The sequence below is a fragment of the Lipophrys pholis genome (genome assembly GCF_963383615.2).
Source record: "Lipophrys pholis genome assembly, chromosome: 16".
Classification (NCBI taxonomy): Eukaryota; Metazoa; Chordata; class Actinopteri; order Blenniiformes; family Blenniidae; genus Lipophrys; species Lipophrys pholis.
In genome coordinates, this window is record NC_137634.1 from 20700839 (window position 1) to 20714578 (window position 13740).

General features: G+C 40.3%; 1 protein-coding gene across 1 annotated transcript in view; it reads left to right on the forward strand.

Moving 5' to 3' along the window:
* caln2 (calneuron 2) overlaps positions 1-13740 on the forward strand; it is a 31430-nt gene that overhangs the window by 14392 nt on the left and 3298 nt on the right. The window contains exon 4 of the mRNA XM_080483532.1: positions 8370-8523. Coding sequence (XP_080339658.1) covers positions 8370-8523 — 154 coding nt within the window. The remainder of the gene's footprint in view (positions 1-8369; positions 8524-13740) is intronic.

Below are 13740 nucleotides of genomic sequence, written 5' to 3' on the forward strand. Positions count from 1 at the left end.
AGACGATGCCTAATTTTATTGGAAATACTGAAATTGGGATTCTTTTTGTGTATCTTCCTTCGTGTGCGTGCATCGTGTGTGTTGAATAAACAGTGTGTGCCTTGGTGGTTCTGTCCGGCTTGTTTGACTCCGTTTACCATTGAAACATCCCCTGTTTTACTGTTTATTCGCCGTTGTTGTGCGGTTTGAGAAAAGACCTCAGGGAAAGATATCTGCTTTGAAAAAAAAAACTCCTGACTCAAGTTACCACATTTCTGCTGACAGTCAGTAAATTAGATCTGAAAGAGATAGCACCCAGTCTTCCATCGCAAATTAAGCTCCAGTGCCTAAAGACAGCCGCTCTCTGCTAAGGTAAAAACAACCATTTTTAAGCCAATAACTTAACAGTGTTTATAGTTTGGAGGAAATATGTGTGTGCTTGAGCGAGAGCAGGAAAGAGGTCCACAGGGTCTATTGTTTTACAATCACTCATAAAAAGCCAGTCGGTGGCCCGCTTTGCGCAACGTTTGCCTGGCACATTTGTTTGTCCTGATGGGCATGCAAATCGGGGAATGGACGAAGCCTGCGCGTGATGACCAGCCTGCTCCACCACCTGAGCCTCCGCCAAAGCATGTTTAATACGATTTACCCCCAAAAACTCCTGCATGACCTACTTAAATTAGAACTCAACAGCTCCTGGAAGAACTTCTCACGGCTGTTGGGTGTTAAAAGTGTTACTCCTCTGCATTTTTACATCACTGCAGGGTGTAACAGAAGCAAACTACGGAGCACTCTCTTTACTAATACATGGCCATTTGGTTTTTAGATTATCACTTCACGTTCAAGATGTATTTGTACATAGACATGAGAGGGTGTTGCATGAGGAGGATTTTTCTCATTGTGTCTTGAAGGTTGTTTTACGAAAGCGTCTATCTGTATGCACTTGCACTTTGAGTTATGGTTTTTAAACAAAGCAGTTAACTGAGTTCCCATCAGTAAAGCATTCCGTGCAGTGTTGTGCAGAAGTCTTACGCTGGTGTGACATAATGCTATTTATCCGTCATGTAATGCCAGCAGGAAGGCGTCTGATTGGCTCCTAATTCATTCTGCAGCAGGAAAACAACACTAAAGTCACAGCCAGTGATCATTAAGAAGTACCTTCAGAGTGAAGAAGAACTGGGGGTCCTGGAAGTGATGGTGTGGCCCCCACAGAGCCCCAATCTTAATCAAATTTGTCTGGGTTTACACAAATAGGCAGAAAGACCTGAACCAGACTGCATCCACAGCAGATCTGTGCTCAGTTCTCTGAGATGTGAAACAACCTTGCAACCCATACAAATTTCATTTAGAAACTGTGTGCAAGTGTGCTGAGAGGAGCTGAAGCTGCTTTGAAGACAAAGGGTGGTCGCACAAAATACACACTCCTCTCCAGCTGATTCTCTTTTGTGAATTTGTGATTAAAAAATAAATTAAAAAATTAACAAATCATTATCTGAATGCACTGCTGCACCTCTTTTCTTCCCCACACCAGTCCAAAACGTTTTGTACTGTATTGTGCATATGCTTTATTCTTCGTGGAGCAATTATCTCTGCAAAAACAGTTCAAACACAAAGCAAATCAAAGTTGTTGTTTTTTTTGCTTTGGTCTTTAAGCGTGTGAGTGCACTCTTGAGATGGTTCAAACCAGGGGTTTCAAACCCACCACCTGGCTCAGACGTCTGCCTGTTCCCCATCTTAAATGATTGAATGGTCCTCCAGCTCAGCAGAATGTCTGACAATAAACCAGTTATCTGTTTTAGTCTGCGGTCTTAAAGCCAGGAAATGTGATTCCTCATTACCAAGACATCAAAACATCTGATGTGTCTGATCTGAATCCAATTTTCACTCGGCTCACGTGTGGCCGGGCGACTGTTCAGGGCCTGAACTTGTTCACATCGAATAATCTGTCACGGTAATAACTAAATTGTCTTGGAGAATCATTTCACATTTCAGATTTTCTTCCATTACCTTGTCGTCCATTAGTTCGACCACCTGCCAGTATTTCTATCAATGAAAACAGAAAATGAGAAGCAGCTGAAGAAAGTAGATTTCAACCCATCTCTGCCATCTACATCTGTTGAAACAGTCTGCAGGGTTTCCTCCAATGACCAGGGAAGAGTTTTTTCTTTTTCTTTTTTTTTTTAGAGAGAGGCGTGTGTCTGTTACATAATAACTGCTCTTTGCTAAATGTTTTATCCACACTGCAATTACTTGAACTGGGACAAGAACAGTTTTGTTTCAGCACCTTAACTCTGGAAAACTTTCCTTCAGATTGGTTCAAATCTGTTCATATTTTTAGTAGCCGTCTTCTGTTGCATCACATAGTCGGCCACCTTGACAGATTCTGCTCCTGTGGATCGTGTTTATCTATTATTCATTTGAGGTTGGCTCTGGCCTCTGCCTGCTTTGTTGTGCCTACTATTTTGTATTACTAGATGTTCTCATTGTGTGTGCGCATTCACTGTTGTGTGTTTTTAACACACGCATGCATCTTTCTGAATGCAGTTTTTTTTTTTTTTCTTTGATTGTAGCAATTTGTGCACGATTTCTTTTCCTTTGAATAGTTTGAACTTTAAGAAGTGGTCTCACAGCACTACTGCTGGACATGGAAAAGCAAAGGGAATGAAAGCAGAATAATGGTTTCTTTTTTTTTAATGGTACTTGCACATACTGCTGGACCTGCCTGTGTCTTTGACAGTTTACGAGGAAGCATTAATCCATTTCTGTGTGAACATTTGTCTTGTTGATCAACACATAACGCATCTCTTTTGCTGGCAAAAGTTTTGATTGAATATGAAAATGTTGCCTTTCAGCACCACTGCTGCTGGGCAAGAAAAACAAGACATTTGTCTCATATTGGGTACATGTATGCATCTGTGTGTCTGCATTTCTTATGATAAAATCATGTAATGGATACAATTGATCTGCTTTCACAGTTTATTTGTGGTTTCCACTCTGGCTCTCTTCTACTGGACATAATTGCATGTTTGCACACTTCCAGTTGGTTGAACATTTGGCACATGCATCTTTGTCTATTGCTTTCAATTAAAACCTTCTTTTTTTTTTTTTTTGGTGTACAGATGGTGTGGTTTTTAGACAAAATTGTTTTTTGAACTTGGAGATGTTGCCCAACAGAAAGCCATACTATAACAGGAAGGAAAAGAAAGAGGCTAAAACAAATTGTCTGGCTGGTCGCTTGCTGTGTCATTGTCAAGTTTGTGTGTCTCACCTGTTGTTCTCTGTTTTATTTTGAATCTCATATGTCTCGTCTCTGTTTCAGTTCACTTGTCTTCCTGTCTCTCCGTCCCTATATAAACTCTCTTCACTCATGTTCCTATTGCTAGATCGCCTATGTTCCTCTGTTTCAAGACATCTCGCAAGTCTCCTCTTCTCATCTTCAAATTATGCTTCCCATTTGCCTCTCAATGAGCCCTTTCTGGATACCTTTGCTTGGTTTGTTTGGAACCTGACTGTGAAAACTTTTTGAACTTTACTCTCAGTGTCTAAGTCTGCAGTTGAATTCTGCCCGTGATTTGAAGCATTGTCCTTTCAGGTTTGTCACATATTCAGCAGGTCTGTTCAACTTCACACTCTTGCAGGTTGTCACATGTTGAAGACATCCCTGCATAGTGTTTGCATTTTTTTTATTTCAACGCTTATCTCTTTAACTCAACTCAAAGAAATCCTGACAGCAACACTCCCCGAGAGAAAAACTGAACTAGAGCAGAATAAAAGAAATGGCAGGTTGTCTTGTGTGTACTTGTGTAGTTTTCTTCAGATTTTTAGCACTTTCTGCACGCAATTCATCTGCTGTCCATGGAAAACTTTAATTTGAACTTGATTATGTCAGCTAATACCGCTAATCGACAAAATGTGACAGAAAGAAACTGAGTGAAAGAACAGCCGTTGCAGGATGTCACATATCGATCACATGAATGCATCACTCGACTGGATGTCCATCCTTAGTACATGAATGCATCTTTAGTTGTGCATTTTTGTTTTTGATTAAAGCGCATCCGTGTTTTATCTGAACTTGAAGATGTCGCATAACAGCACCTGTTCTAGACAGAAAGAAAAAAATTTGAGAAAAAAGAGTCCAGAATAAAATAAACAATGCTTTAAGGTTGTCACTCTGTGTGACTTTTCAGACGAGGGTCAGAAAACAGAGCAGGTGCAGGACTGATGAAACAAGCTTGTGCTCTACAACGCCAAGCAGGATTAGACAGGAAGGACGGCGTGTAAGCACCTGTTCCTCTGATTGATGTGTCCTGGCTCCTTCGGTAAGGCGCCCGTCTCTGCTCCTGATCCCCTGTTGTTCTCCTGTCACACGCCTTTCAACATGCAAGCATGTTCATGCATCAGATATGAGAGTTTATTCAGTGAGTAATGATGTGCTTAGTTTACGTCGGGAGCTTCTGTCTCTCCTCTGTGTCCCTGTATTTTGCGTGTTTGTTTGTGTGTCAGTGTCCTTCAGAGACCAGGCAGGGGGAGAAATCACTCTGTTGACTAGTAACAGGTTGCAGCTCCACTGTGGCTTTTCGCCCCTCAAAGAGACAGACAGAAACATTGTACATTATCCATGCTGCTGCCCTCAGCTGTCATGTTGTCTGTCCTACGGCTGCAGTCTAAAGAGGTGTTTCTCTATTTCCCTGCAACCATTCCAGGCAGAGACAGCTATGTTGGGAAGGAGGGTGAAATTGAGGCAGCGCGAGCCCTGAAACTGCTTCTGCCAATCCATGTTTATCTGCCCTGCAGTGGCACACGAAGCAGCATGACTCAGAGCGGTCCAATGTGTGTTTTATTGTTTGACCGTAAATGTGTGAAGTATGAACACAAATGCAAAAAAAAAAAAAAGAAGACACTTTCAAGTCACTTTCAATTCAATATCTCAATATTTGGAAAAAAAAAGGGAAAAAAAAAAAACTCCTCAAGAGGCTTCACAGTCTGTGTGGTAGAAAACACCCTCAGTCCATAGCAACTCAATCTGGAGCACAAAAAAGAGAAATTCAGGGCATTGATAGACAGATGTGTATTTTAAAGTGCGCAGAAAAGCAACATAGCAGACACTTGAGATAACAATGTGTATACATATATATCTATAATGTAATGTATAAAGAGTATGATCCTAGAGGACAGCAAGCAATTTCCAGGTGTTACCACACCGATAAGGTGTGAAGAGATATGAAGGTACAGGAACAGAAGCAGCCGTGGATGCAGACGCTTGTGATGCACATTTACCTCACACAGCTTTGAGGAATAATCATACCCCGGGTGTATCTGTTTACGAAAATCCAAACGATTACAGAGGAGGAATTACCACATTTTGGTGGTGAAGTGACATTTCTGTTTCCATAAGAATATTTTTGTTGCTGTTTTTATTTGTGGTCATTATGACTTTTGCTCACATTAAAATGGACCAGCGCTCTGTCTGCTTTGTCATATTTACTAGATTACTGATACAGAAGTATTAGAATAAAGAACATCAGTTAAATTCTGAAGAATAATGCTCTTTTATTATAGCTTGAAAAATAAAGCTGGTATTGCGTGCGTGTTAGTGGGGAGGAAAGAAGGCAAGGATAAAACCCAGAGTGTGCTTGTCTGTTATGTGACATTATTTTATTTTATATTGCAGTGTCTCAGGTTTGCAATTCATGTTGTGTACATTTGTTTTTGCTCCTGTGCTTGTCTATGCATCGAAATGCATGTGGCCATAATGACACTGTAAATCACCTGGAGAAGCAGCACCAGTGGTCAGATTGGAATCAATAGACATTTGTAAAGCAGAGGAAAAAACACACATGCAAAGTACACAAAGACCTGATTCAAGGAGTTTGTGTGGGAGTGCGCACACGTGTTTCTTATTACTTTTATGTGTGCACATTGGAATATAATATCATGGTTCTCTATTCATGCAATAATATCTTGTTTGCATTCCACTGATTGCTTTGTTACTCTAAATGTGTGACATTAGTGGCTCAATCAATCATGTGAGGTTGCTTAATTTTTTTTATGGCAAAACAAGCGCAGTGAGGATGAGTGCAGTGTGTCTTCCTCATTACTTTTATACCCTGCACTTTTATGCACTTCAGAAATGTCCCAGTGCATTGTCGGAATGTATGTAGTGACATAAGATTTGAACTTCCTGCATTTATTCAACATGAAATTCATCTAAATTTCACTCCAGAAGTGGCTCTTCGTTGAGTTTTTACTCCGCGTTTGTTGTCGTTTGTCTTCTCCTAACGACGCAAAGATGTAAAAGAATAAAATTAATCAGATTATAAAGGCGATGCCTGCTGGAAGACTACAAAGTACATAGATGTGTTTATTAAAGTTCTCATATGGCATATCAGATTGTGCTTTACATCATTATCGGAATAAACTAATAACAATACATATCTGATAATGATTAGACATTTAGCATCCATGTAAACCAGGCTCATTAATACAGTAATTTTAGTATCTCAATAAGGTAATTATATGAGATTGCTGGTCATTTTCCTAAAGCAAACGCAGTAATAATACCTTACTGTGTGTTTCTCACCAATATTTAGCATGCATGCGAAAGGAGAATATCCTGCTTAGCTAATATAGCGACAACATCTTGGATTGATTTCACTATTTTACGTCTAATTTACATATGGCAAGTTAACTAATTGCATGCATCCCTTCTCCAAACATCTTATATGGGTTAGAGCATGTTGAATAGCAGCTATTGGTTTATGTGTTTGCATAACAACTGTTAGAACGATGCCGAAATTTAAATCAGACACCAAACAAGCCCTTTTGTTCTGTCAGTCAAACAATGTCAAAATGTTTCAATCTGCCAGAATCAAAACTAAAGGACAAAGATGAGCTACATTTCCAAAAGTGATGTCATAAATCCAGAATAAATTGAGACTGAGATAAGATGATTAATATCACTCTCTTATCTCTCCATTAGATATGGTGCTGCAGCTGCAAATGATTCATTTAGCTCACTATTACGAGTGGAATCATGGGGAAATTGCTCGTCTGTCTCTGTCCTACATGAAATCCAACAGATTAGCTTTAATCTTGGTTGTTTATTTACCTGTTTTGTTTTCTATACTCAAGGCCAGGAAAGCCTGTACACTGGTTTTCTCTCGGTGTACAATTTAAAGGTATAACTTAGTCTTCTAATCTGACTTGATGAAAATAAACAGGGGAGTGTCCTAAAATGTGGTACTTTTCCTTTGGAAATAAAAAAGAAACTGCATGTCCTTAAGGATGTTGTTGTGTCTTGTCCTAATACGTTGGATGCACAGTAACAATGATATTTAAACTTTTGCATGAATTATCCTTTAGTGAACACTCATCTGCTGTTCTACCTAATGCAGATGAGCATAGAAGATGCTGCATTCTGTGTAAAGTAAGCAAGGCAATAAAGACTGAGCAGGATTATCATCCTCTTGTTGAAATGAGCATCTCTTCTTCATTATCGCAACTCTTTTACATCTTTACCACCATTGTCTGCCAGTTCTGTTTTCTCCATCTGTCTCCCACTGCCTCGTTTGTCTCCCTTTTCTTTGACCTCATCGTACTCTCCCATTTTCTAATCTTGCAGCCTCTCTCTTACTCTCTCAGTCAGCCCCTCATTTTCTTCCTCTTTGCCATGCCTGTCTCAGTGTGTCCATCTGGTGTGCTAAACCAAGTGACTGATTGTATTTCAGGCCGTCAGTAAGGTAAATAATCTACACATACATGCCCGTGGATATGAAGATGTTGTTTACTTGTGTGCATCTGTAGATTGCAGGAGGGAGCGGAGTTGGTGATGGCGGTGATGGGGGGGGGGGGGGGGGGGGGGGGCTGCTGAGGAGGCAGGAAGGACATGATTATTTGGAAGGGCAGACAAGGAACTGGACAGAGGAGGAGATTCAGCCTTCAAGTCAGGGAGAGATGAGAGCCAAAGAAAAAAAGCTAAAACATTTTACACACAAACATGTTCACAGGACTGAAAATACAACCACCTACAGAGACCGAAGTGTGCCAGTTCTTCTGTAGTAATTAATACATCCATTAAGCCCATTGTGCAAAGGATATTTTCCACCTATATTAATACACACACACACACACACACATACTGACACACATACGGATGCAGGCACCCAGAAATAGCACCATGGATGCTTTACATTACATCTAACAGCTCCTGTTTACATCCTGTCTCTGTACATTGCACATTTGTCCAATAAGGCATCATCATGTTCATATGCCGCCATTTCTTGCAGCTCGTACATTTCACACGTCATTCTTACCTTCTATATTTATCTGGCCTCATAAAGCCAGTTTGTGGCTGACTGTGTCTCTTCATTGATCGTCGTGTGCCCCTGCAGTTTGACATGCAGCAGCTGTCTCTGGATGAGCTGAAACAGGTGCTGTTCCACGCCTTCCGGGACCATCTGACAATGAAGGACATAGAGAACATCATCATCACCGAGGAGGAGAGCCTCAATGAAACCTCAGGGAACTGCCCTGAGTATGAGGGAGGTGAGGAAGCTGTTTTCCTGGAAACTTTCCTGACATCAATACCTGTATGCATGAAAACTTATCTCTCAGAGTCGTTTGACGCTTTATAACAATGATGATGACAGCTCATAACCTGCGCTGTGCAAGTTGATCGATGAGGAAAACGAGCCATCACACTTACCGAGAGTTAGATGAGAATCTCTGTTCCACTTGCACATCTGTATGCATCAGAGCGAAGACGCAATTAGCTTAACTTCTAGGTAAGAGAAGACGAGACGGGGGGAAACTACCGTGTTTCCAGATCTCTGAATTGCTGCCGACATCTGTCAACTCTAATTTGTTGTGCAAAAAAATAGATTGTGCATTGTGCTCCCCATCGGCTATTTATAACCAATCAGAGCTTCGCTGGAAGGACTAAGAAGAAGGACATCACGGTCCTGCACAACAACAAGACTTGCTTCCAAACAGCAAATGACCAGATGGTGTAAGAAATATGCATCTCTATAAGTTGTAAATTAACTTAATTACAACTTTTTAAAATGGCATATAAATTATTGTGCCCAGTGGCCAGGTGAATTGACCTTTTTTGCATCTGCTGGGCAAGCTCACAGTAAAAAGTCTCAAGCGAATAATTACAGCACTAACTCACTGTAAAAGTGCAAAATGTTGATTTTATTGCTCTGTTTGTGCCGGGACTATACAAATAGGATGCAATGTGATAAGAGCGGTGTGATGTGGTGTGTTTGGACTTTGGGTTGTGCCAGTTTACTGCCCAACCCCCTGCTGCTGCCTTTTGAGAAACAAATTCTCTATTTCTATATTCAAGGTCTACATATTGAGGTTGTACTGATCATTTCCTGACTGTTCTTTGCCTACAAACACTTAAACACACATATGATTCCTTCAAGTTATACATGAGAAGAGAAATGTCTGAATCCGTTGCTGCTTCCAACATAAATAGCAGACAAATGTAGCAGTTTGCACGACAAAACAGAATTTGATGTCAAGATAAACACGGGAGAAAAAAGCCGAAGAAGCCTTGACAAGTATGCAAATCAAAAGGGTGCAGCAACAGAAAAAAAAAAAGCTGACCTTCACACCTGAAATGGAAAAGGCACAGCATCGAGCAGAGTAAAAAATCATGAATGTATAGTTTTAAACACTCATACTTTTAAGTGACAGTCTAAGGGTACACTTGAGAAAAATTCAAGGCGAAATCTTTAATGTGCGGCTGCTTTATTAACATGAACAGCGAGGGTTTTAACCATAAGGGGTTGATTATGACAGAGTAACATTTCTGCTCAGGCAAATCCAAGACCGCCAATGTAATATTCAGATCTATTAATGTCAAGGTTACACGGGATTTTTCTTTTTTCTTTGTGTTTCACGGCCGTGTGAACCAGTTGGTCATATGGTCATATCTGTCGAACACAATACAGAAAGACATAAAACATAAAATCGAGTGAAATGGATTGTGGAAGAAAAATATGCTTTGCATGTAGAAGATTATATATTCACATAACCTTTTCAGATAAAGCTTTACCTTGATCGGTGTTGAAAATGTTACTAAATTTTAGCACTTGATATAGTTACGTCTTCACTTTTTAATTATTTATTTAGTGCCAATTACAACACAGCTATCTCATGGTACCTTCCCACTCTTAGAAGACCCAACAATCGAACTGAGAAATTATTGGTGATACGGGAGAAGAAAAGTCTCCTTGGATAAAACCTTTGCAGATCCAGACATAAAGACGGTGGCTTCATGCCTTTGCGCTTCGGGGATAATTAGAGAGAAAGGCACAGGACAGAGTCAGAGAGCAACAAACAAGCTGACATGAGAAGAGCGAGAGCACAGATCACAAACTTCCAGTTACAAAGTTGGCGATCTTGCAGAAGGTACAGAGGGAAAGAGAGCACAGAATAAAGCAATAATGACATGTTGTGGAGTTGTTTTAGTACTTAAACAAAACCTAGTGCTTTGGGGAAAAAAATGTGTTTGGATAATTTGTCTCTCTCTTTCAGGACGTTTCAATAATGTGCATGTGATTGGACATCAGATTGTTGAACGTCACATGGTGTTTTAGTTTGTCGGAACAGATGCCGAACTCAGCATCCCACAAATTAAATAAAATTTTATTTGTATATTGCCAAATACAATAATTTAAAGGCACTTTTACGAAAAACAAAAAAACTAAATAGCAATTCCACATGAGCAAACATAAGCGACGGTGGAAACGAAAAAACTCCCTTTTAACTGGAAGAAACCTGCAGAATCAGACTCAGAGATGGAGACTTTCTGCTGTTTTGGTTGGGGTTAGAGGATAGAAGGACACGGACAACAAAAGAGGGACAGAATGTTAGTAACATGCAATAGTGAAACATGGAGAGTGAGAATGATAAAAAGCTCAGGGTTGGTCCTCCAGCACTCTCAACCATTAAATGGTCCAGGGTGGCCTAAATCAGCCCTACCTTTAAGCTTTATTCAATAATAATAATAATAATAATAATAATAATAATAATAATAAAAAAAGAAGTCAGAAACCTCACCTCACGGGGAGATACTATGTCAGCCTCCTTAACTGAAACTGTGAGCTGGTTCCACATGAGAGGAGCCTGAGAGCTGAAAGCTCTGTCTGTTGGAGCCCGGCTGTTAAAAGCTTTGTAATTTAGGATAAAAGGATTTTAAATTCTATTCTAGATTCAACAGGAATTCGATGAAGAGAAGCTAATATTGGAGTGATGCGATCTCTCATGCTGGTTCCTATTAGGATTTAACGCAGCATTTTCAATCAACTAAAGATTTTTATTTAGACACCCTGATAATAGACAATAGTCTACTCTGCATATTCAGGAATGCATATTCCTGACAAATGTACCGGTAGTGTCATTTAAATGAGGCTTTCCAAGATAAAAAATAATGTCCCAAAGGTGGATTTAATTTTTATTAATTTTTTTGCTTAGTGAATTTTTCTGCAGTGAACTTAAAAATATGTTTGTATTCATTCCAGATAGTAGTACAGTACATGGAGCAAATATAACACATATTTCATATATCTCGTCCTTGTCTTAATTATTTGGTGCTTGCGCTGGCTGTGCCTCCGGGCTTTGCCTGATGCTGTCTATGAGTATTCTGGCCAGGGCCACAGGGAAGGCAAAAAACCTGAACCTGACCTTGTGCTGGCTGAGGAACCAGGCTCAAAATTGCCTTTCGGCTGTAAAACATTGGCCAAGTGAGACGAGGACAAAGGTAAAGACAGATCAAACAGGCAGAAAACTTGGAAAGTCTTAATGAATCTACTGGGTCCCGGGCTGGAGTCTTGGGGAACCCGAGAAAAGGCGACAGCTGGGAGGAAACGGTGAAACTTAGTAAAGGACGGACAGTAAAGGAAGAGATAAGAGGCTAAAGAAGGGATCAGGGAACTGCTGGGTTGGCACTCTCTTTCACCAAGTTTTCAGCATTGAGAAAAGGGTGCACAGTTAGCGACAAGAAAATGTGAATAGGTACAGAGAGCAGAAGAAGGTGGAGAAGGGGATAAAAAGGGATGAGGAGGTGGAGAGCACCTGAACAGCTGTATCCTTATTCACGTTTAACCCTCATCCCACATCCTCTTTCATGCCTGTTCCTTTCCCATTCCATCCCAGTCCGGTGGGACCTGGAAACCTTTCGCGGCTCCTCTTAGACTCACGAGTCAGAGCTCTGACTTGATTTATTGATGCAGCATGTGATTCTAACAAACTGAGACAAGGAGGCTGACGGACAGGAAACTTTTGGTTGCTCCTCTCGCTGCGGCGCCCGTTGGAGGACACATCTGTCTTCACTCATCTCACTCTTTCAGTCTCCTGAGATTATATCTTTCAGGAGGATTAAAAAAAAAAAAATGGGGGGGGGGGGGGGCGTTGAAGTCCAAACATACAGAAGTTGTCCACTTTGTTTTCACTGCAGCACTGAGAGTCTTCTCACCAGTTTGTGCCCCATAAGCGTTCATCGATTTTACATTAGAGACTCCTCCGCTCCTGATCTGGGTCACAGGAATAAACCGCAAAAAGCACGGCAGCTAGAAATGTTAGCAACGAAGACGTCTCATGACAAGCAGGTTCAAATTCTGGCATTTGAAATTTTCATGAAGATACAACAGAGATTTGGAGGAAACGCCTGCTTAAGTCTATTATTATCTCTGTTTTAGTTGCGTTGTGTTTTTTTTCTACACTTGAGTTCGTCATTGAACACTCTGACTAAACGCTCTCGGCTCAAAGATCCAGAGTTTTTCGCCGAATGTCAACGTCTCCTCTCGACCTAGAGAAGCATCTCAGGCGTCATCTGAGCTTTGGTAAAGTGATCAAATAACCAGGGTTATGAACACAGAAAGGGAGGAAGTCTTAACAGATAAGGATATCAGATTAAAGGCAAAAAGCCTTTAAATGTCTTTTCAACATCAGGTTTTGGCAATAATTAATATTTTAATAGGTAAAACAAGAAGGAATATTTCAAATTTAAATGTTACTGAAGCTTGAAGCCCATTAACAAACGCCTTTCATTGCCCCAGGATCAACTATTGGCAGCAACATTGTCAATAATCTTGATAGAAAATCCAAAATTCAACCAAAATGTGTGACATTTTATTAGAAAATGGAGTAATGGGCGAGTTTCGAGTTAAAAAGCTCTCTCCCTTGTTTAACTTAAAGTTTGGTTTATTTTCCCACGGCTGCCTTTGAAGTGTTTTATTGTCAATGCAGAGGAGAATGAGTTCATACACGCCCGAAGGAAATAATAAATAAAGCATAAAAGGGGACACAGACCTGAGGGGAGGTATATCCTACCCCATCACTAAATCCCACCCTTGTCACTTTTTGGCTTATTCTGGAAATCTCTGCTGAAATAAAACTCTGGGGATTTTAGTTTTCATACAAAATCTAACTGAGTAAAGGAAGGAGGTGCTGGTGGGCAACTTTCTTTATTTGCACAGTGCCAGGTAATCTAGTTTTTTGTTTTTTTTTATTTTTAGTCCTCATGCAGAGTTAAAGTAACTATCTCAAGGGTTTCAATTGACCTGCATGAAATGATGTCGGTCCAATTGTTCTCAGCAGATCCCAAAATATGGAGCAGGAGGACACACCTCCACCACCCCCAATAACAGCTTCTTTCTACAAACAGCAAGAAGTAGAATCCTTCAGAACTGCTGCAGTGAACTGCTTCATATTCAGGATTGAAGTATTCAAATATTGAATGTATCTTAT